This window comes from Venturia canescens, chromosome 1, assembly GCF_019457755.1.
Source record: "Venturia canescens isolate UGA chromosome 1, ASM1945775v1, whole genome shotgun sequence".
In the NCBI taxonomy this organism is placed as follows: Eukaryota; Metazoa; Arthropoda; class Insecta; order Hymenoptera; family Ichneumonidae; genus Venturia; species Venturia canescens.
Window position 1 is genome coordinate 16,618,203 of NC_057421.1, and position 22,412 is coordinate 16,640,614.

At 41.8% G+C, this 22,412-nt stretch overlaps 1 protein-coding gene across 1 annotated transcript in view; it reads left to right on the forward strand.

The window, feature by feature from the left end:
• Nucleotides 1–1,402: 1,402 nt before the first annotated feature.
• The window catches only part of LOC122419435 (headcase protein), a 141,464-nt gene continuing 120,454 nt past the window's right edge, over nt 1,403–22,412 (forward strand). Inside the window, exon 1 of the mRNA XM_043433980.1 lies at nt 1,403–3,681. Within this exon, the coding sequence (XP_043289915.1) occupies nt 2,888–3,681 (794 nt within the window). The 5' untranslated portion in view covers nt 1,403–2,887. The remainder of the gene's footprint in view (nt 3,682–22,412) is intronic.

The window sequence follows — 22,412 nt, forward strand, 5'->3', positions numbered from 1 at the left end:
AAAATGCGTTAGATAGGCAGAGGTTGGAAAATTCGCCAGAATCGTTTGAAATGACTCAACGCAGCTGTTTCAATCCCACTGATAATCTTGTACGACTAAAATTCATGTTAATTCGAGCCTAGTTCCTGTGGCAGATTCGACAGTTTTCCATAAAACTTTTTCATTCAGTGTCGACTTGATTTCCATACAGGAACTCGTTTTCCATACACATGTAAGTAAACGAAAGTCACGCGACTTCAGAGGTTTTGTATCACTCGAAGACACACAGAAATACGTATGGAGAGCAGTTGCGACTGGAGAACGAGTCTGCGCGGTAACTTCTTTCCCTACTTATGACAACAATCACGCGGAAATATCTACTGATTATACTGACCAATGTCGTAGCTGGCAACATCAATGTACAGCGTGCATAAGTTGAAGCACAGCTGCGCTCAGGTTCGCCTACAGACTTCCTAGTCAAACCTGTCGATTAGCAACGGTATTTTCTAAGCTGTATTGAACGAAAAATGATAATCACAGTTCGTAGAAATGCAGAATCGATGGGGTTGAGCTAAATTTCGTTTGTGAATAATATGCGGTAAAGAAGCAATAATAATCAGCATGCAGGAACTCATATTTTGGAAGCATCAAATTTTCCTTAGGTTTTTAAATCGAATTTATGCTTCCTCGGTTATTACAAGGATCGTGGGGTTGTGGGATGAACCATGACAGCATAGAGCATATGAAGGGTTGTTCGAATGTCTTGTTCATAAAATATTGCGTATCGCTGTCAGATGTTGAGCCCCAAATGCACATGCGATACGAAGTTTAATACGATGTCCCATAATTGAGAACGCAGAGCATCGCGTACATAACCAGTTTATGTACGAAGAGTGAGCGTAATACTTCGCAAGATTGGCAGGGTTATCGAAATTACTCTGTCAGAGGAAGGAAGATACAGAAAAAAGGAGGGAAAGATCGTAAGAGTAAGACACAGAAAACGCGAGAGAGAAAGAGAGGGAAGACTGGTTACTCCAGTAGAAAAAGCACGCGTTGTTACAATCTAGAGAGGGTGGTAAAAAGTGAGAGAGGATGCAGCAACGGTAGCACGAGATTGGCATATCTAAGAGAGAGAAAGAGAAAGAAGCAATAGGTAGCGAGGGGAGCAAGAGTGAAGAGGGAGAAGAAGAAGAAGCGCGAGGATAGCACGAGCCGGCGAGTGAATAGGGACTATACACAAAAGCCGGCGAGTCTGCCAGGAGGGACGAGCACGGCGTGCATCGATTGGCGCTCTAGCCGTGACCCCCACCATCAGCTTTCCCTTTCATCCAATCGGGCTTCACTTTCGCGCTCGCCCGCGGAGCGAGCCTCGGTGCCGGCACGCTGTCGCTGCGACTTGGCTCAGTGACTGGTGTGCCCTACGTGAAGAGAGAGCGACGACAGCGACGAGTTTAACGTTCCCGCGCCGGGGCTTGTCCATTATTGTCATTGTGTTTTTGTCGGCGAGCTTCACTTACAAACGGGCTTGTTCAACGTCTCTCGAATCCGAATCAAGTTTACGTACATATATTCATTTTAAATACATACGCATATGCCCATCCACCGTTAAATGTGTAGACACACTGGTCAAAAAGAGAGATACGCATACACGAGGCTCCGGAAGCTGCGAGGAGGAGGAGCAGTAGTGGGGGGCTGCTGCAGATAAAGAGATCGAAGGAAGAACGACGTGGCTGCAAAGTGCAGAGCAGCAAAGTTGATTTTATTGGAATTGATGGACGAGGAGGAATTTTGAGAACTGAATTAAGAGTGTTTTTTTTGAACGCGTGTGCTTTTTTAATGTATCTGTAGATTACTTTATCTTCATACGTGTACGTACTCGCATGACACATTACTCGTGTACATGCGCGCACACAGATAAACATCACCTCATCCGACCTTGTGAAAGATTCTCCGGCTGCTGCGGTGCGACCCTGACATTCGTTTATGTTGTTCTCCGCTACGAACGCCCACCCGAGTCTCGCTACGTCAGTTAGAAATTTAGCGTTTCTTATTATTGAGATACCGCACACATTCCAACCGCATTATGGAAGCAGCGAAGTGAAGCTCCGACGAGTGTTTATGCTGAGAGAGTGACCTTGACTTTGGTCCTGGGACAGAGCGTGGCCATCTGACACCGGCGTCAAGATCGAACTTGCTTGTTGTGTACGAATTTGTTTTTAATCGTGCCATTGGTTAATCAGTGCCGTTCGATTGGGAATGAAATTTTCATTGGTTCGAGAAACGAGGAAGGACATTGGGGAACATTCGATCTTGTGTGGCTCGGCTCGAGTCGGTTGAGAAGTCATTTTTTGAGCATATCAATTGTCTGTTTATAGAATTGCCTGTCTCGATAGGTTGACGTTTCGTTGGAAGCGAAGCACGACAATTGAGTTTGCTAATTCTTCATTTAGCACGTGATTTCAACTACCGGAGATCTTGAGAACATTTTTTATGCTTGAGGAGCTTTTCTCAACAGGCGTTTTCATTTGGTAACGTTAGTCGTAATAACGTCGTTGACCTCGTAGAATTATCGGAGAGCGTTGAATGGGCGCTGATGGGATTCGGCTTCGTGATCGGTTATTGGCCCCGGCAAAAAGTAATGCTAGTAGTATAAAAATAGCATTGGTGACAGATCGTCATCTTCATTCTGACAGAATAAAAGATCGTCACCCTGACGGAAATCGGCGAATTCCATCTGGCGTCCGAGGTATTCTCCTACCTCGCTCGACTCGTCCTGGAGGAAGAGTCGAAGCCACACGTCTCAACAACGGAGCCCAAACGGAGAATTCTAACACGGGAATCATCTCAGTCGGGTGACGTTGTTAACAGTGTAGAATTTGCCAACGAACGAAAAGACATTGTTTCAGCGATGGCACCGCGGCGTCATACTGCAAACGGTCACGTTGGCGGCTTGCTCGAAGTTGCTGCTGCCAATAACAACGACACCCTCGAAAATTTCGCTCTCAACGGCCAGTCGTCAACGACCACGCGTTGTTGTACACCAACCGGCGAATGTCTACGCGGTGATATGCCAATACGCTTGAACGCGCTTCAAGATGTGGTCAAGGTAATGTGCAACAACGATAGCTGCCCAGTTGGCCAGTTCATGCATCGCGAGTGCTTTGACGCCTGGGAACAAACGGTACTGACGTACCTGAAAAATTGTGGCCGTGCACGCAGTTGGTCCGAGCGTCAACGCCATCAAAACTTGTGGACGAAGAAGGGTTACGATCTGGCGTTCAAAGCCTGCGGATGCCGATGCGGCAGAGGTCATCTTAAGAAAGATCTCGATTGGATGCCACCAGGGCCTGGCAACGCTTCCGGTAATCGGGGAGCCGATGAGACCGAATCGAAGAAAAAGAAACGTCGCAATCGACAGAATACGAGACCGACTCTCGCTGTTTCCGCTGGACCACCGACACACACCGGAAACTATGCTGTTGGATGCAACGGCAGCATCAATGCGAGTGGAGTTGGTGCACGGGGTGGAAGTGACGTACAGCTCATCGACTCTGGACGCGGACGCGCGGGCTCCCTGTCATCTGGGACCGGCTCTTGCTCACCGCCCGCTACCAGTGAACCGAGCGTCAGTCCTCTTCATCAGCCACAAGCCATTGTTAAGAAAAAGAGCAAGGTCGACTTTTTTGGCGACCACCGAGCGAGGTGAGTCTTCCTAATGATTTGTCAGCGAATCATTTGATCGAAGAAATACGGAAAAACGTGATAAAAAACATTATTTTTGTACTGGATCGAATGACTCGAAGGATTCCTCTTTTAAGCTGATTCGACCGTTACTTAATAGAAGCTGAATTTTAATGAGCAGAGAAATGGCTTCGATTATTCTTTCTTAGTTCATGACATAGTGAAGGGACCTTGTAACGTAGGAAATCGTCCTGAAACAAAAAGTTACAAGTTTCTAGGACTAGCTGACATGATCCTTAAAAGAACGGGTCCATTGTCGAGTGCTTTGTAAGAAAAATTGAAACGAGTCGTCTGAATTCGCAGAGATCACGATGTCGCCGATTTTCCAGCGTGTAATAAGTCCATTTGGGAAGAAACGTGTCCCGGGCTGGATGGCGCGCAAGTGAAATGGAGGATAATTACCAGTTTATTAAGTTTAGCGCACCCTCGATTTAATTGTAAGTTACTTACTGCTAATGGGCAACGCTGTGAGCCGGGGTTTTAGTTTCTCTCTCTGTATTTGGAGACTTCGTCGAAAAAGCTGCAACAAATCATTCGAAATAGCGGCGAGGAGGACACGAAAGCGGACGAACAAGAACGATTTTGAGATAAAACTCCAAAGTTCGTTTTAAGTAAGCGTGGTAGCGAGTTTCGGTAGGAATATATAACGACTAAGGAGGCATAACGCCGTCCACGAGATCTCGTAAATTTTGACGCATTAAGAGCGACACCGATGAACTCCTGAATTCCAAGCCACTTGCCCACGCCCTCTTTTTCGTTCGCTTGATATTTTTTCTGCCAAGCTCCCCCCTCCGAGTTTTTATCGTCGTAACAGAATTAAATTTAGAATTGCCAAAAGTTAACTGGAAGAGCCAGTTAGGAGAACCAAGAAAAATAAGTTAGCTAGTCGCGGGCAGCAGGCATAAAAGGAAAATTGAAAATAAGAACTCGGCGTGGATAATCGCTCCAAAAGATCAGTGCAAATGATCGGGGATCAGGCAAACGGAACATCCAGAACTGTGACAACGTGGGCCTGGTGTTCATTTCGCGATATGATCAATCTGGATCGCTATTGCAGGGGCGACAGATACTCTAGAACTTCTCAGAATCTCGTGAAATCGTCGATTCGATCGTCTTCCATGCTCTTTCACGACCGTAAATATCGTTATCTCGCTGTCCCAGTTGGTTCTGGTTACCAGTCCAGATCCCTCTTGCTCTTGCTCCCTCCAAGTATGGGGAGCTGCCGAAGAGGAACCGGTCATACCGGGTTTGTGCTGTCCCGCGGTCCCTCGTTCCGTGATGGAGGACATCCGTGGCACAGTACCTATCACAACCGAAGACTGAACCGAAGAGAAAAATAAATTAACTCGAGTCTTTCGTTAATTGATCGAATGTTGTTCGGAGACGATGGAAACCAGTGAGTCTCGGTTTGTTATCCAACATCGTGTAACGCGGGCGCCCATGAGAAATGATCTTTCTGGAAAGAAGAATTTTCGCGTCTTGGCTTATTCGTATTTTGATGATTTTAAATTGAGTTCACAAAATATTCATTCATCCTCCATCCATGAGGCTTCTCTCACGAAATACTTGATTCTTACTCCTTCGCGATGAGGTAACCTGGCTATCTATGAGATCGTTTCACATCTCGCAGCTCGAGACTGTAGCAATATCCATTAATCCAGTCTGAGTCTGTCGCACTTGCCTCCGCGCACTTTCCTTTCGACTTTTCCAATACTAAGGTTCTCCACTCTTACTTCCTTTACTACTGCCACTGCTGTGGGAAGCGAGACACACCACGAGACGTCTATGGTGGCGTCTCCTGAGACTCCCACTTTTATATTTTTAGATTCAACTCATAAATCGAGTTTTGTGTCCTAGCAATCGCTAGTTTCTCGAATCGCTTCTCCAGGTTCTCGCATTTTGCAGCTTTTATCTTCAGTTTTATAGTTATCATTGGAACGGATGAATATTTTATGATACGATGATTCATAAATATTTGATTTTGTCAGCCGATTTTCCAGGTCAGAATCACGTTATCTTCCGACAGCATCGCGATCTTATTTTCAAGGTTTCGACATAAAATCACTACGGAGTTCATTGATCAAACCGAGAGATCAGTGAACTACATTTTTCTGAATTGAATGGAAAATTTTCAACGATCTTTTCAGAACTGTATTGCGACCATTTTTCATAAACTTTCGTGTCATGGTTTTTAATTGAAATTTTGAGAACTTACGAGCGGAGGTCGCTGAATTGGAAACTTGGCTTCTGTCAAGTTATCATTTCGTCGTCTTGATTTTTCTGTAATTCGTTTTCCATCGTATCGAATGTGCGATCGTGTCGAGCCTTCGGATCCGGACAGGTTCTTACCAAGTGCAGGCCCTTGCTCGAATGAAAGGGCCGAGAGAGGATGCGGCAGAGTTTGTGTGATCACGGTGGTTCTGAGTGCAGGGCAACGGAGTGCATCGAAGACGAAGTCTGGTGAGGGAAGGGGTGGCTCGTAGCCTTGACCGTGACCATCGTCTCAGGGCTACCGAGTGAAGACGAGGGGGAAAAAGAGACAGAAAGGGAAAGAGAGCGAGAGAGAGAGAGAGAGAGAAAGAGAGAAAAATACGGGGAGAGGGAGAGCTTTAGAAGCAACAGCAGCAGACTCCAAGGCCAACCGCATCGAACTACACGCCACGCTGGAAGACATTTAAAGCGCCGTGTCGGGATGCGTTTCTTTTTGTTGGTGAGAAGATTTGCAGGGAATGCTTCAAATTGGAGCCTCAAAGCTAATCGAAAAGTCAAAAGATTTTCAGAAAAGAGTAATAAATAAAGATTGGAGCTTTTCAGTTTGCTGGAATCCTCGACATACTCCACTCGATTGTCTTTGCTTCCCAATCGAAACATTAAGCAGGACTTTTCTTCTTCTTTTTTTTCGACAACTGTTCCTCGACGTAAGAAAGAGGGGGAGAGTGCGGGGTGGGCCAAGATTATCATAAAAAAGACTTGCGAAGCTGCTATTTCAGGTTGAGAAAAAATGGTACTGGAGTCGAGAAAATACACTGGCGGAATGAGATAGGAGTCACGGTGGAAAATAGCGAGGCTTGATCGTAAAATTTCGACGACGTTGGTACGCTGTTTTTTGTCTCTATAGATATCCTTAACAGTGAACGACAGCGGGTCTTTCGTTTTCGACTTGCCTGTGCGTACTTATTTCTCCAACGGCTGTTTATACCTTTTGTTTTAGTCTTTATTTTTCTCCATAAACCGCCTCTGCTCCCTTGCTTTTTATGTAATTTCAAGATTCGTGTATTTTCTTGGTTCTATTATATGCTTCAATTAACGAGGCTCTTTCATGATGCCTGAAAAGAATACTTTGGTGTACTTCTCATGAATTAAAGAAGTAAATTTACTCGAGTTCGGGGATTCCGAGCCTCGAGATTTTCTTCTATCTTCTCTACTTTTTCGTACATATTTTATTATTTCGTATTTATTTTACGAGCTTTCTTCCCTTTTCTATTGTCGATTTTAATGATGCAATTCGTAACGCGAACAGAAGGACGAACAGTTGAAACACATGGAACTTATATATGGGCAACGATTCGAAGAAGTACCAACCAATGGAGAATCTGATTGAGCGCAGAGTTTTATTGACAAAAACAAGGTTCGATAACCAATTTTGAAAGTTTCATAGCACTTTTTTATTGCTTCCATCGTGTATTCCTCCTTCCATTGGGATTTTTCGTAGGGTCGAGAAGCATTTCAGGGATACGAATAAAAATAACACACTCGATCATAAATCTCAATGTTTATCTGTTCATTTTGTTTTTTTTTTTGGGGAGAAATATCACACTTGCCGTTTTGATCCGTTATCTTTTGTATAACGGAGAGGCCCGTTTATATTATCAGGATGCTTGTTATTGACCATCGGGATATCTCTATAGTTTATCACCGAGTGGAAAGATCTCTCGAAGCTTTTTTTCTAGAAATATAAAAATACGTATTTTATCCACTGTTGAGTGTACTTTTGTTTTTCACAAATTCAAAATATATCTCATCGTCCTTTAAAATATTTCCTAGTCAATTTATAGCTGTAGATTTATTTGAGATTTCGCAATCGAGAATTTTGCAGGGAACCGTCGGACCTGAGGTTCACTTCATAGCATTCAAATCGTTTTTTTTTTTATTGTTTCAAATTTCATTTCCGATTCGATCTAAGAATTCATCAAGCCCCATTGTTTTCGAAGATTTTTTTCTGTAAAGTCGAGGCATCATTTATGATCGATGTCGTGGTATTTCAGTAGAATTTCATAAGGGAAGGGAACCTCTATAATAATACGAAATTATTGAGCGAAAAACAGGGTATGAGAGGAGAATGGAAGAGAATATTAGCACAGTAGTTTCATAATCCTGAAGATAAACGAGTTTGAGACTCGTATCGAGAAGGCTTCGAAGCGGTTGGACGCCCTTTTGGGACCCCGAAATTCAAAGCTAGAACGAGCTTTATCGTATACGTTCCATTATACAAACTGCCGATCGTCCAAACCGTCGTTTCTGTATTTTTCGTTATTTTTTTTCTTCTTCTTTGCTTTCGGAGCTCGCTTGATAATAAGATATCCGCGAGGCTGTTATGCTCGGCAATACAATCTTGCTTACGATAAATTATAACACGAGTATATTCGTCCGTGAAAACAACGATTTATCGCGTGCTTCACAAGTTGCCAGATTTGTAATACATATTCGATTAGCCACAAGAGAGCCCACGAGCTCGTATTACCCTTTTTAAGACCATCGATTCCGATCCTACGAGGTACCTTCGTATTTCGACTTTCTGAATTGTTGTGAGGCATCGAACTCGCCCTTGAAGAATCGATCGAAAGTCTCAGATCTTGAAAATATCAGTGGACATTTTAGTACGATTGTCATGCTTTAAAAAGTCAAAAGAATCGATTGTTTTCGGGAACGTTTTTGGACCGATGGAAATAATTGGCCATAGCGAACTTTTCGGTATAGTTTCAAGGATGTTTTGAGAGTACAAAAACATTTTTTTAATGTGAGAAATATCTACATGGTTTATGCACAAAGTCTGATTGTCGAAATTTCTCAGCTATGTACAATGTGGAGATCGTAATTACTGTCTGCAACGAAAATTCCAAATTTTTATTCCATTTTCATATATTTTCACTCATATGAATCTATGAAAACCCGAAAAAATTGTGAAATTTTGTATTTTTAGGGAGTCTGAAAAAACTGCTTCTAAAGAAGAAGAATATCACTTCAACGCGCTGTAAATATAAAATTACGCAATTTTTTCCGGTCTAAAGCGGGACCCCTCCTTAAACAAATGTGTAGTTGATACATCGCAAATGGACAGTATTCTTCACAAAAAACACATTGTTTCTTGACATTCTTGACAAATATCATTCGGCACAGACTATTGTTTTATTACTATAAAGGGCGTGAGAGGGAAAGAGCAACAGATAGTAACCCTCGTTCGAAACGGAATTCAAGCACGATTTATTTACTCCACTTTTTGTTTCTCTTTCGTCTCGTTATTCTTTTGTACTTTTTTCCCCTATCATGTTGTTCTCTTTTTCACTATCCCGTGAGCTCGTTCGATGGCTCACGAGTGTCCAGTAGCAGCTCGAAGTATAATTTATATCTTCAAAACCGATAGAGTATCGAGAGAATTCGCACGTATATGTCAGTTAGCGATTGCACGAGTGTTAATTTTATTCATTGCTATCGTTCATGCGCCTAACATTTGTTCTACGTGCAACGAACGACCTCGTTGCTGGTTTGAGGGTCAAAAGGATAAGCTGTCGCCGGTCAAGGCTACGCTCGGCAAGAGTTGAATAAATATTTTTCGAAACGTGATGATAAATCGAGTCGTTTGCACGGGGTGTGTTCGCGTACGAGTTGTGCATTTTATTTGATGTTTATGACCGCGCGATGTGCGTGCTCGGAAGGTTCCACGTGCTTTTGCCTTCTCGAGGTGAGATATCAATGATGGGCTCGGCAAATGATCGTTCTCGTGTAACAAAAAAGATACATAAATCGCACAACATTGTAGCACGAAAAAAAGATAAGCGAGCAAACGAGGATATGAATCGAGCCGGCTCGAAAGAGGAGAATAAACAACTCGGACGAATGCGTCGCGAATCTTTCGAGTTGTAAAGAAAAAAAGTAACAGTTCGTATATACACAGACCTTTGAAACAGTCCCGCAAATACTCTTTCGGATAAAAGACCGTCGCAAATGTTAATTCAATTAAAAAATCAATTAAAAAGTGATAATTGCTTCGCGATCGTCGAGAAGAAAAAGCAAAGAAGATCTTGATGAGCTATTGAATTGGAGCACGAGTGGGTAGCGCCGTGAGGGTCACGAGCGTTCGAGGAATGACCCTGAATATCGACCCTTCTCGGCTCGCCCGAGTCCAAGGACTCCTGTCTTAAAGACGAGCTTACGAGATGGGCGCAACCCTTTTATCTTTCCGGTTAAGGATCTCTGATTACATCACCTAATTCGGGCTTATGGAATCGTGTTTCAGTCAGCGTCATTTCGTCACAGCTTACCTAACGTCACCTAATCTTAGCTGGCCTAGTATAATCTTACTTAATCCGATAAAAATTCGCTCGATATAAATCTCGTTTTACTTAGAACGTCCAAAGCGCCTATTCACATGGTTTATGGAATTTATTATTTAAATTTCGCGAGCACAGATACGATGCGCAGCTTGCCTTGGTCGTTTGGGATTTTCTTTTTATCAGCTTCGGACCGCTTTCGCGTCTCTAAACGTTTATTATCTCCGGGCAAGATGTAATTGAATTTTGTAAAAATTTATTTCAATCCAAAATTCTTGGAATTATCGTTTTATTCAAACTACAAAGGTTGCAGTCATTTCCCAACAGTTCATTCGACTTTTCCGAAAATAATTGGTCGTCAGGGACAGCGGTAATGTTTGGACGATTCTGTAGATACTAAAAGCTATCAGGCCCTCGATAACCAGTCAATTTTCTTTTTCACTTCCTCTCCTAATGCTCACGGAGGATGATCGTATCAATAATAATAAAGCAAATAGTGATGTGTACCGAGTGTGAGTCGTTTGCGAGTAGAAATCGGTTCCCTCGAGATTTTAGCGCGACGACTACATTCGCAAATATATATTTATGTTTACACGAGGGGTTGCACGAGCTTCGACTGGTATTAGCGTCAAGAGAGCAGCACAGAGAATGGAGGCAAAGAGGAAAGTGGTGAATATGTGATAATGGAAGAGAGTATGGTTAAAAAGAAGCGAGAAAAGAGTGAAGCAGTCGAGGGAGCACGTAAGGAGCTTCGAGTTTCGAGCTCCGGATTACTTTTGGTGGCCGAACTTGCGGCACCTTATATTTTCTTCTGTTTGAAAGTCTTTTGACGTACACCAAGAGACTGAAGAACGGAGAGAAAAAAGGAGTGAGAAGTGAAGGGAGGAGGGGGAAAGAGTGAGCACAGTGGAGAATACGTAATTCGATATCCCATGGCGTGTTGCTGTTACAAAGTGAACTCGGTACACTTCGTTTCAAACCTTCGAAGCAGGATAGTCCGATGATTTGATAAGGAGGGAAAGAAACCTCGAAAACCAAGGGGCTTAACGAGGGGAGTGTGGCTGGAAAATGTGCGTTTTTCGAAGGGTTCGGAGTCTCTCATGTTCGATTCTTTTGGGAGATTCTGTTATAAACGCGCATAAAAAGTTACGATGTTAACTGGAAGAATGAGCGCTGTTACTATATTTTCGTTTATTTTTCATTTGAATCTTACGCTTTTCACATTGCTGGAACAAAACAAACTTCACGTATAGTTTCGTTTTATTAGGTATCTCCTTTTTTGTCAGTCGGTCTTGCCAGCTGTCGGGAGAATTCTCCATTTTCTTCTCTGTACCTGAGGGGATTCTGAAAAGCGTATAGTTTCCAGTCTTCGTGTACCAAGAGTTTCATCTTCTCTCTCTCTTTCTTTCCCTCACTGTTTCTCTTCCTCCATACACATGAAATCTCAAAGGTGGCTACGAAAGCTCACTGGAAATCCACACGCCAGAAGGAACAGACTAGACACTGCTTCTCCCTTATCCTCCGGAACAATGAGCCGAGGCGACTTGAATTATACAGTCTCGATTTTCCTCTTTTCCCATACGTATATAGACCGCCCCGACCTTTCTCTCTGTGTCTTTGTTCCTCTCCAGATTCGTTAAGTAGTCTGGAATATCGAACTTCGCTACTGCGAGCCACGGTGAATGCTCTTGTTGGCTTTCGGATTCTCGCGTGTCTCTCGGCCTCCTCAGATATTAATGCACGCCTGCAATGAATCTTGACGGACTCTTTTGTGACAGTGAAATCGTATTTTATGAATCACCGAAATTCAAGTGTGCGCAATACTCTGCTTATTTGACGCTTGACTGCGGTTTAATCGATCGCGAAATATGCAGCATTTTTAAGCAGACGCGACGTAACGGAATGTGAAGAAAATTTGGAAATCAATAAACAATTCGTCTGGTCCAGAGATAAGATTTTGTTGAAGGATTTTCATTTTTCAGCATCGAAATAATTACGACTTGACAAGTTACAGGTATATACAAAAGCAAAATGATCTTTCCGTTGGCGATTTAACCTCAAGATTGTTAACACAAGGGTCATAAATAAAGGCGATAGTTTCGTTTTTGTTTACTCTCCCTTTGGGCAGTTACAGCCTCAGCTAATTCAGGGTAATGTGTATTAAACTTTGGTTCGTGTGTGTGCGTTTATATCTGCGATGAGAACCGTAGCTTCACGACGGGCATCGAGCAGCCCTTGTCTCGTGGTTCCCAATGGCTTCGTACCTTAACGAGCTCCTCAATGGCGAATGGTTCGCTTTCGCTTTCGCCCAACAATCTACCACGAGCAAACATATTTGAGCGGGCTCGAGGGTAACGGGCTGCAACTATGGCTCGTTAAATCATTGCCTAAGCACCTCAAGATGCCCGGGACAGAGATCGAGAGCTGTTTGTTAGGGGCGCTAAAACTTGCACTACTCTCGGGCTCCGACTAGCAGCTACAAACAGAATCGTTATTTACCCTCGATCCTCTTATCTTTACCTACCGTGTTGTCGCCTCTCCCGAGCTTACCCGATATCCAGATCAAACACCGGGAGTATTCCACTTCGGTTACACTTTTAAGGGAGTTATCGAGCGAGTGGTAGTGCCCTTCGTAGCCAGACAACTAACATATTTTTTTAAGGGTAGACTCTAATTAGAATTTTCAAAAAATCCATTTGTTTATTGCATTTTTTGAAAATATAGATATAGACACTAAAATTTCATAAACATGTGAGCAGCCTAAGAGTAATTTTGAGAGACGTTTATACTCGGCTGCCTGAGCGCACTAATAAGCACCGCCCAGTGCGGTACCGCGTACCTGCCTTTGTTTAAACGCGTTTTTCTCAAAATTACGTTTTTCGACGGCTCATTGATAAAATCTCCGAATCTATTCAACCGATCCTTACCAAAACTTCATCACATGTTCTTTGTGACTATAGCTATAGCGGATATCATACGAATGTTGAAATTTTGAGTGGAACTATTGTTTTTTTTTTTTTTTGTAAAAAACGTTAAAAAAAAACTTGCTTTTTCGTAGTTTTGGAAAAATGGCTGCCATTTTGTCATTTCTGAAAACTGAGAAAAATGAATACAAAAAAAATATTTTTGTGTATTTTTTAGACCTAACACTTTTTATATCCATATTTATAATTTATACCGGTCAAAAAAATTCGTGAAAATAGTTTTTTTTTGCCCATCTAATTAAAGAAGACCCCTTAATTGCTATTTTTTAAAATTGGAATTATCGTCGTGATACAAACCTTTCAAGACTTCAGTGAAAATTAAACTGGAGTGATCTGTTGATCACGAGAAAATTTCTACTTTTGAGTTGTGACTGCGTCGAATATTTTCCAATTTTGGCGACCAATTATTTGGGTATTCAAACCGAAACGTTCAAAGAACTCGACCATTGAGGGTTCGATCAAAGTTTTTATTCAAAAAATACAAAATCTCGTAAAAGTAAATTCATCATTGTTGATTCTTGAAAGCAAATCTTTTGTTCGAGTTTGAAGTTTTTACTCTGATGAGCGATAAACACGTTGCTCTCGCGACACGAGGCCGGATTACCGTGTATCCTCGAATGCGAATTAATGCCTAGGGTGCTTTACTGCTAATTGGTTTGTTAACGTTACTGTTTACTTCCTTTACGAGCAGCTCGGTGATCGTTATATATATAACAGACAAGTGTGTGCAACCACTTTTTATGTGAAGTTGGTGTTGGATTGCGTGATGGGTTTAAACTCATGAATTTCAAGACACGCCACAAGCCTCATTATGTTTTTGAGAAAAAATATATGCGAGTCCGTGATTCCGTGTTCTCGAACTCTTGAATCGATAAACTGCCCAATTATGGAAATAGTGATAGCACGAAATGCTCGATGTTGCAGTCCGTTATAAATGTTTTGATGTCAGTTTGTTTTTATGGAAACATATTCGTCGTGGAAGGATACGAAAGACACGGAAAGATGCACGACCGATAGAAATAAGAAATTCGAATATTAAACGTAAAATTGTTGTTTATATAGATTTGAAATAAAAAGTTTTTTCAAACCCCTAAATAATTCTGTCAGCAAAGTGTTTGCTGCTGGCTCTAAAAACGTTAGCACGAGTCGATAATTCAAATGAAAAAGTTTGCGAACACGGAGGGTAGACGAAGCTTGAGAAATGAATGGTGAAAGCTGTTTTTACAACATGCGAAAGAAGAAAAAAATACTTGAAGCAAGATTATTGATGAGAGTGTGAGCTCAAAATTTTTACGATCAAAAGCCAAGAAGAAGTTAAAAAAAGTGCCACAATTATGTCTACCGATGTGGCGGGCTCGTATTAGTAATAGGCGAGGCGGGCCAAGGCGCGAATTCACAACTTTGCATATCGCGTACGAGACCAGAAAGAAAAACAAGTAGAAATTCGTAGGGAGTTGGAGGCCAGGCGAAAAGAAGAAAGAAGCAAAAAAAATTCTTGTCTCTCTTCTATTAATAAACTTATTTTTGCTGGGCGACCGAGACGAGATTCTTTATTCGAGGCACGCTGTACAAAACCACACGCTATATCTATCCACATGTTTTGATCGCACCCGCGTTATGCTAATTTTATTACACCAGTCCGCATAACTGGACCCACGAACTCGTTTCTAAGTTGACTCTTTTTTGTGTTACGCTTCGAAGGAGTTTCGATGAATTACTGTCTATGCCTCCCGTCTTAATTGTGAATACGCAAATACCTGACACCGTTTGCTCCGAGCATTAGAAAAAATGCAAAAGTTGTAAAAAGTTGTCAGTACACGTGGACCAACGAATTCAAAAGATTCACTGAAATTATGTTCGAACGGATGATCTCGTCGAATCCGAATCTGCTATTTTGGTATTGAGTAGCTCGTGCACAAACGCCATCCTCATCGCATTAGTATACGGATCAATCTAAAATATTGAATTTCACCATCCAGGGCTCTCTGAATTTCGATTCCTTTTTCCTCGAGCATTTTCCAGTGGCTTTTTCTGCACTGGAGCGAAATGTGTTCACGAAAAATGTTGCACTCTTCATCTAGGCACATGCACGTACTCACAAATGGAACAGTGTGCACGAGTAACAGAAATGAGAAGCCTGTAGCCCCTCGCAGAGGCTCTCGTGAAACTTTCGTCCATTGGCGGGGCTGACAGCGAAGAGAAAGCGTGTACGAGACAAGAGCGCGATTTGTTCTCATTAATTTTTGCACCGGTGTGCGAACCGACTGCGGATGAGCGCCGTGGAACGTTGACCGTCCGCGAGGGAACGTGGTCAAGGGTCCGATGCCAGAGGGAAAGAACTCGTTTTATTGCTCCGTTCTTCTTCATCATCATGGGAAAGTCGCTCACCCGTGTATGGCCCTCAGCAGTTCGCAGATTTTACGTCGATGAATGCTACGAGGACTCTGCGCGACCGAACTCACTCCCGAAATCTTCAACTCGAATGGCTGAGGGATGTTAAAAAATAACTGAACCATGTGTACCGTAAATACGTGGAACAGACTTTTCGTTGAGTGCCGAGTCTCTTTTCTCCTTCATTTTTGTTTCCTCCCTGAAAAATGTGCGCAACGTTCCTTTCAGTGCGAAATAAAGGTAGGAGAGATAACGCTTGACGGTCCGTTCCCTCCTAGATGCTCGGTTATTTTTTACATGTTTCATAATGCATCCCATCTGGCGACAGACCAAAGAATATGTGCGGTCAGTGCCCGTGTGCGGGGACAAGATTTAATGAGCGACGTTATTCGCGTACGCGTCCCCGGCAGGTGTTGATGCGTTGATTAACAAGTTCCTGTATTTTGTTCCGAGTCCCTACGCCCTGGGATTTGAAATGAATTTAACGACTAAAGAATCGTGCAGCCAAAGTTTGTCAACTCGTGGAATTGTCCAGACGAAAATCCAGAAACAACGAGCTGCATTATCGCCTCTAGACACCGGTGTTTATTTCTGACGAACGAAATGTCTTGATGCCTTGCTCGAGTACAATTCTACCCGGGAATTTCGAGAGCCTTCGGGTGTCCATGACCCCTTCCTGAGCTCGCTTGTCCAAGCTTCCCTAAAGTACTTTACACACGGATCCTTGCGACTGTGTTTTTCGCTTATAAAGTTATCCACGAAGATGCGCTTAGCGAAGTTGTACACCGGAAAGCTCAGTGGATTAGATCCTTGCTTGCAGACATGGCAAATGAAACGACCGAGTCACAGCCGGAAATTCGGACTCGTGGAATCCATTCAAGGATCCAATTATCACGTCAGGGGATATAATTTTGCCAGGGCGTTGTCGCCGAGCAGGATTTGGCTGAGGCATCCCTCTCTCTCTCTCTCTCTCTGGGCATTAGAGCGACGCGTTGCATCGAGTGCAGAGGCGTCGAGTGTGTCTTCACCGAATGAAATTAAATGTGACATGTCACATTCGAAATTCGATGGAAATGGACTGAAGTGTTCTGATATATCAATGTGTCTGTATTAAATATGGGGATAGGTTCGAATATTCATTTGTCTTGATTGTCAAAGACTGTTTATGGTTCTTTCATCTGAAAAGATCTAAATTCAAGTTAATTTAATATTAAGATTGAAATCAGAAGTCACAATAAATAGTTATTTATTTCGAATAAATCATAGATTCGTGACAAGAGTAAACATTAGAATTATTCATCCAACAAGGTTCACGAAATCGACAAATGAACTCCCAACTTGAATTTTGTGAGACGATCATTGACAGGAGCAAACGCAACAATCGTGGTTTGATCTTTTTGCACGGGTATATCGTTAACTAATACAATAATTAATTGAATCAGACGCGATTATCTTATATGTGATGAAAATTAATACGTGAAATTGTTACATCGTGAAATATCCATTTGCAGTAAATTCAATGATAAACAAATTGATCATAAAACCAACGGTTGAATAGGTTGATTTCGTGATCTTATTTCGTTAAGATTGTTGATGGAACTTTAAGCAACCGAACAAAAGTTGCATCAAAAGCTACTTTTCACTCGTTTCTAGTTCCTTATGTTTTAGTAAAGCACCAATTATAAACCGGCAATATTCACACTAGATAATAAGCGTAGATTAATACTGTTAATTCAGCCATTTTTCGACGCCAAGAATTTTTCACAAATATACGCGAACAGACGTAGCTCATGCACTGGAGCTTTTTGAGGATCCGATTGGTTCATTCTAATGCGGGAGCTCGGCAATTTTTTTTGTAAACTAATTTTCTTTCATCCGCTGTAGAGTATCATGCATTCATAAATTATTAAGCAGTGATGATTTGGAATGAGGTAAAAGAAGGGCAGGAGGGAAGAGGCTGGGGAGATGAAATATCGAGGACTTCGCATGAATTCATTTTATTCTCGTACGACTTATCCTTGTCCGTGGATGCGTGTTATATATATCTTCTCGATTTATCAAATCGCGACGTGCAATCCGTCGTGGGCCGTTGAGAAAAAGGCATTCCATTGTACGTCAATCATTCATCATTTCTTCCGAGTGCCTTTCGTACACTCGCGCACAAGCAGCGCAGATGAAAAGCTGCCGGTCAAAAGGCCTTAACGTACACATTTCAGATGTTTCGTTTGTCCTCGTTACAACCTTTTTGCATGCAATCGATTGATACGGTTTGCACCCAACACAAATACGATTCTCCGCCACAGTGCACGATAATCTCTCACGGCCTCTCTCAGCTGTAAACTGCTATGCACGAACACCGAGACACACGGGTTCATCTTTTGCATCTCTTCGCGTTGGAACGTCTCAAGACTGTAACGGTACGGCTCTACAAACTCTATCCGTCTAATGTGAAAGCTGCGAGTTTGCAATTTTCAACTCCACGCGTAAAATGTATGTGGCTGTGCAAGTGTGCGTGTTTGGCGAGAACTTCTGTTTACTTTTGTATATGGTAATAATTAAGAGCTTCGCACGGAGAAAACGAGGCCGAAAATTCTAGAGGAAAGTACTAGGAATGTAGTATCTCGAGGACAGTACACGGAGAGACTTTTATAGCAAAAGTTACTATGTTTCCATAGTAACGTCGGACCATATCGATATTATAATAATAATCGCTACAGAGTGTGTCAAATAATGCAAAAGTTTGGGGAACCATTACCGCAGTCCGTAGTAATTAACGCGCTGTGCTATATCAAAAATGAACAACGAGCGAATTTTTATTAAAAAACATAGTAAATAATGAAATGATTTGATGAAAATTTAAGAGATAACATAGCAACCGTTTCTCTGTGCTAGACGAAAAATTGCATAGTTTCGTATTTTCCCTTTTACCGCACTGAATTTTGCTCAATAACATTGCAAAATTCATGCGCCCACCAATTATATGAGGCGTTGCGAGTATAAACATGAAAATTAACCAGTGGCACATAGTAAAATTTCAAGCAATTTGTCCAGTCCAATTCACCAATTTTTAACATTTCGCCAAAGACACGAGTGACATTCGGATAACGATACATCGTTCAATGTAAGAATGTCGCAGACCTAAATTTTACCTGTCGTACATAGTAAAATTTGAGAGAACTGCTTTCGACATCCAAATTACTATGCACTTTGGTGAAATGTAATAGAATGGCGATATAGAACAGCGCTGCTACAAAACATAGTAAATTTTTCTAGCAAATTCATCCGAAATATTCGTATAAAAGTCTTTCCGTGTATATATGCACTGGATTGCGACATGAATTCTAAGAGCAGTAATAAGAATTGTTCTATTCACCATAGCAAAAAGACCAATACCCATGCCTTTTATTCAAAAGACTCAAGAATGTTTTTCTCTATGAGCATAGTCAAAAATGTTTTCAGACACTTCAAATGTTTATATTGTTAAGTATGCTTGGGCAATGCGGAAAAAAAACCATTTGTATGGTAAAACGTCACACGTATTCGGTGTATATTCGTGTATTTATCATAAAATTTACTATGCTCACCGTCAAAATTTGTGATCTACAATACATTTCGACTTATCAGTGAATGCTAGTCGGACATGATGAATAACACTCGAAAACAAAACGAAATATAGTGCATCACTTTTTGCTATCTACATAAAACTGTTTAAAATCAAAGGAAGGAAAAATTGCAAAATTCTAAAAATACTATGCCGTTTGTAATCGGTGGTTTTGAAAATTCTTGAATAATAATATATTTCTCAGTATACAAAACGAAAGCGCTTTCATTAATCAGTTCGTATTTGTTAAAGATTCACCATTTTTTCCTACGATTCCACACTCCCTTTCCGTAATATTTTTCCTCAAAATTTCTACGCAAGTTGACATTGGGTAGCGCAAATAGATTTCCGGGGTGCGTACACAAGAATCCCATTCGATGATCGAACGTAAAAAACTGGAGTAGTTTATTTACGCGAGGAAGCGATTCCGGCCACGGTATTTACAATTGTGAGAATTTTATCGAAGAATTTGAAATTGTTGAAATAAGACTTTCACAGCCCTCGGGCACGAGTGTCCTCAAACTGTACACCATTGGAAGAGAACATGTAGTTGTAGCGTGCTAAAAACTCAAATATGTTTTCGCTCTTTACTTCACACGGAAAAAAGCGTCAATATTAAATGTACACATGCTCGGACTACAAAGCAGGCTACTCCGAAAAGCAGCGTCGCTGAAAAACTCCGAGCATATTCTTGAGCCGTCGAATTATCCTCGATTGTATGCACACGCACATTTCTACACAAACTCGCATGTGAGTATTTACATGTACGTATAAAAAAAATAATTGTGTCTAGCATCGAAGAAGGAAAGGCAAAAGGGAGCTTGAAAAGGGAGGGAACGTCGTTTTTGTAGGCTTGTAAATGTAGCTTAAATGTACCGCGGATTCGAGGATACAAAAAATGTATAGAAACAACCCCCCGCCCCTCTGCCCGCTTGAAATTCAGGGGTGAATTCTGTCAATCGTATCGGTAAATATCGGGTACGCTTGTGACGACAGCTCCTGTTTCGGACGTGCCTAAAAGATACATGTAAATGCATATATACATGTATATTATGTACTTTCGTTACATCGCTGTATTGAGAAAGGAACCCCTGACGCGGACGGGGGGGTTGAAAAATCGTTCCTGCTCTTTGACACACCTCTTTAATGTATATCTCTGTGTGCACCCTTAATATGTGTGTGTATGCGCGTTGGGACATTTGAATTTTGGGCTCTCTTCATCTTTCCCCCTCCCCTCGTGCTCGCTTCGCGAATGGCAAATCAAATGTTTGGTATTACAAACACGTGTGTAAGCGAAATAGGTAAAGAGGCGGCGAGGGTTCTATTTTTTCAAGTCCGTGTGTGCAAAAACAATTTCTTTAGATATTCGTAGTTTAGGTTTTTTTCCACGCGCTTTCGTATAACCAGCACGTTGAAGAACTCAATTTCGTTTTATTTTCCTTTGAAGTAAGAATTTGAATGCGGATAGTGATGGAAACTAAGCCGATTATCATCACGAGGATTTATCCTCATATCCAAGGGCTTGAATTATGATGTCGCGAAATTTTTTTTTCGATTCCTCCCTTCTTTTCCTCCGCCCTAATAAATCCTCATCTTTATCATCGTTCAACAACTTTACAGCTTGTTAACAGGCCTGTTTCCGTTGAATCATTGCCCTCCACTCGCCTGGTACGGAAAAAGACGATCATAAAATTTCATAAAGGCCTCACGCTCGCGCTTGTCTTAGCCTCTCGTTTTGTCTTAGGGAGTTTTTTCTCTTTCGATTCCCTTCCTCTTCATAATAGCAATTTTGTCCGCGATTACCCGAGATGAACGCTGCCCCCGGAGCGAGGAAAATTTTTCGATTAATAGCCATTATTACAACGCCTTGTGGCTACATTCCCATCGCCTTTTTTCTCAACTCAATTGTTCTACGAGACCCCCATCTAATCTTTATTTTTAATCGATATTCGCCTTTTTCTCTCACTCCAGAATATTATGGTTTCGCCATAAGTCGCCGTGTGACGATCCCGCATGATTTTAAGGCTAATTTCGAAAACTGCCATTTCTTTCTTTCCCTCTCTTTTTGTTCGCATTACTCATTTTATTTAACATTCTTATCTGAAATTCTGAGATTCTCATCAAAATAAAAATGATAAACGATTTAGTATTTACATATCCAGTCGGAGAACGAGTTAGAGTACTGAAAAATGGGAGGAAATAAACGATTCGAGTAGATTTTTCAATTGTACATAAAGCTACACTCGAAGTTCTCGATCGTGCTTTTATTATTCGTAACGAGTCCTCGTGTCCAAAGAGATCGCGCAAGACTCGGCGTGCAGCTTGCGCGTTCTCGCAGTGCTCTGCTCTACCGAGGAAGATACGAATCTGTGCGTGGTCCACGGCGTCTTAGAGACAGCCGAGGCTCGTAAATCACGCTAACTTCGATATTCACCGGCGATGCCCTCTGTACGCAGTCTGTTATCGGTATTGGTATCCGTTTTATTCTCGCCCTCTCACTCATTTTGCCTCGAACGTGTCTCTCCGTTTTTCTACGAACGTACACAGCGCTGCTTTCAGCGCTCTTCCACCTTGCCACGTTATTCTCCCATCTTAAGATACGTTATACATCGTGGTGTGTCTGCGGTGGAAAAAAACGTGGCACGTCGATAATAAAGCCTGGGTAACACGCGGGCACGATTAACCAACCGCCACGAGTTTGCACGCACACGCCTTGCGCGCCTTCACTGCGAGAGCAAGAGAAAGACGAGAAGAGTCCGCGAACCGTATCTATTGAAAAGTTATTAACGTACAATTAGGAGAGTTGCTCAACGTGCCCACGAGCTACCAACGGAATATTTATATCCCACGAACCCGGCAGTATCCCACTTGATTCGTGACCATTAAATATTAGTTCGTTCCCATTTTTTTAAATTTTCTTTCAGACCTATCGGATCGTACTACTTTATTTTTCTTCAACATGAAAATGGGAACGATTGTGTTTTACTTCCCTTTTTCGTTGTTGTTACACGAGGTAGTTTTTTCCCGATCGTTTTCGTAATTTCAAAAGCTGCTTATTGTCATATTGAAAAGAGAGCACAAGGACGGCGATAAAATTGCGAAAAAATGTCGTGGGAATCTTTTGAAATCTTATTTTTAACGAATAAAAGAAATTCACGTTTTTTTGTG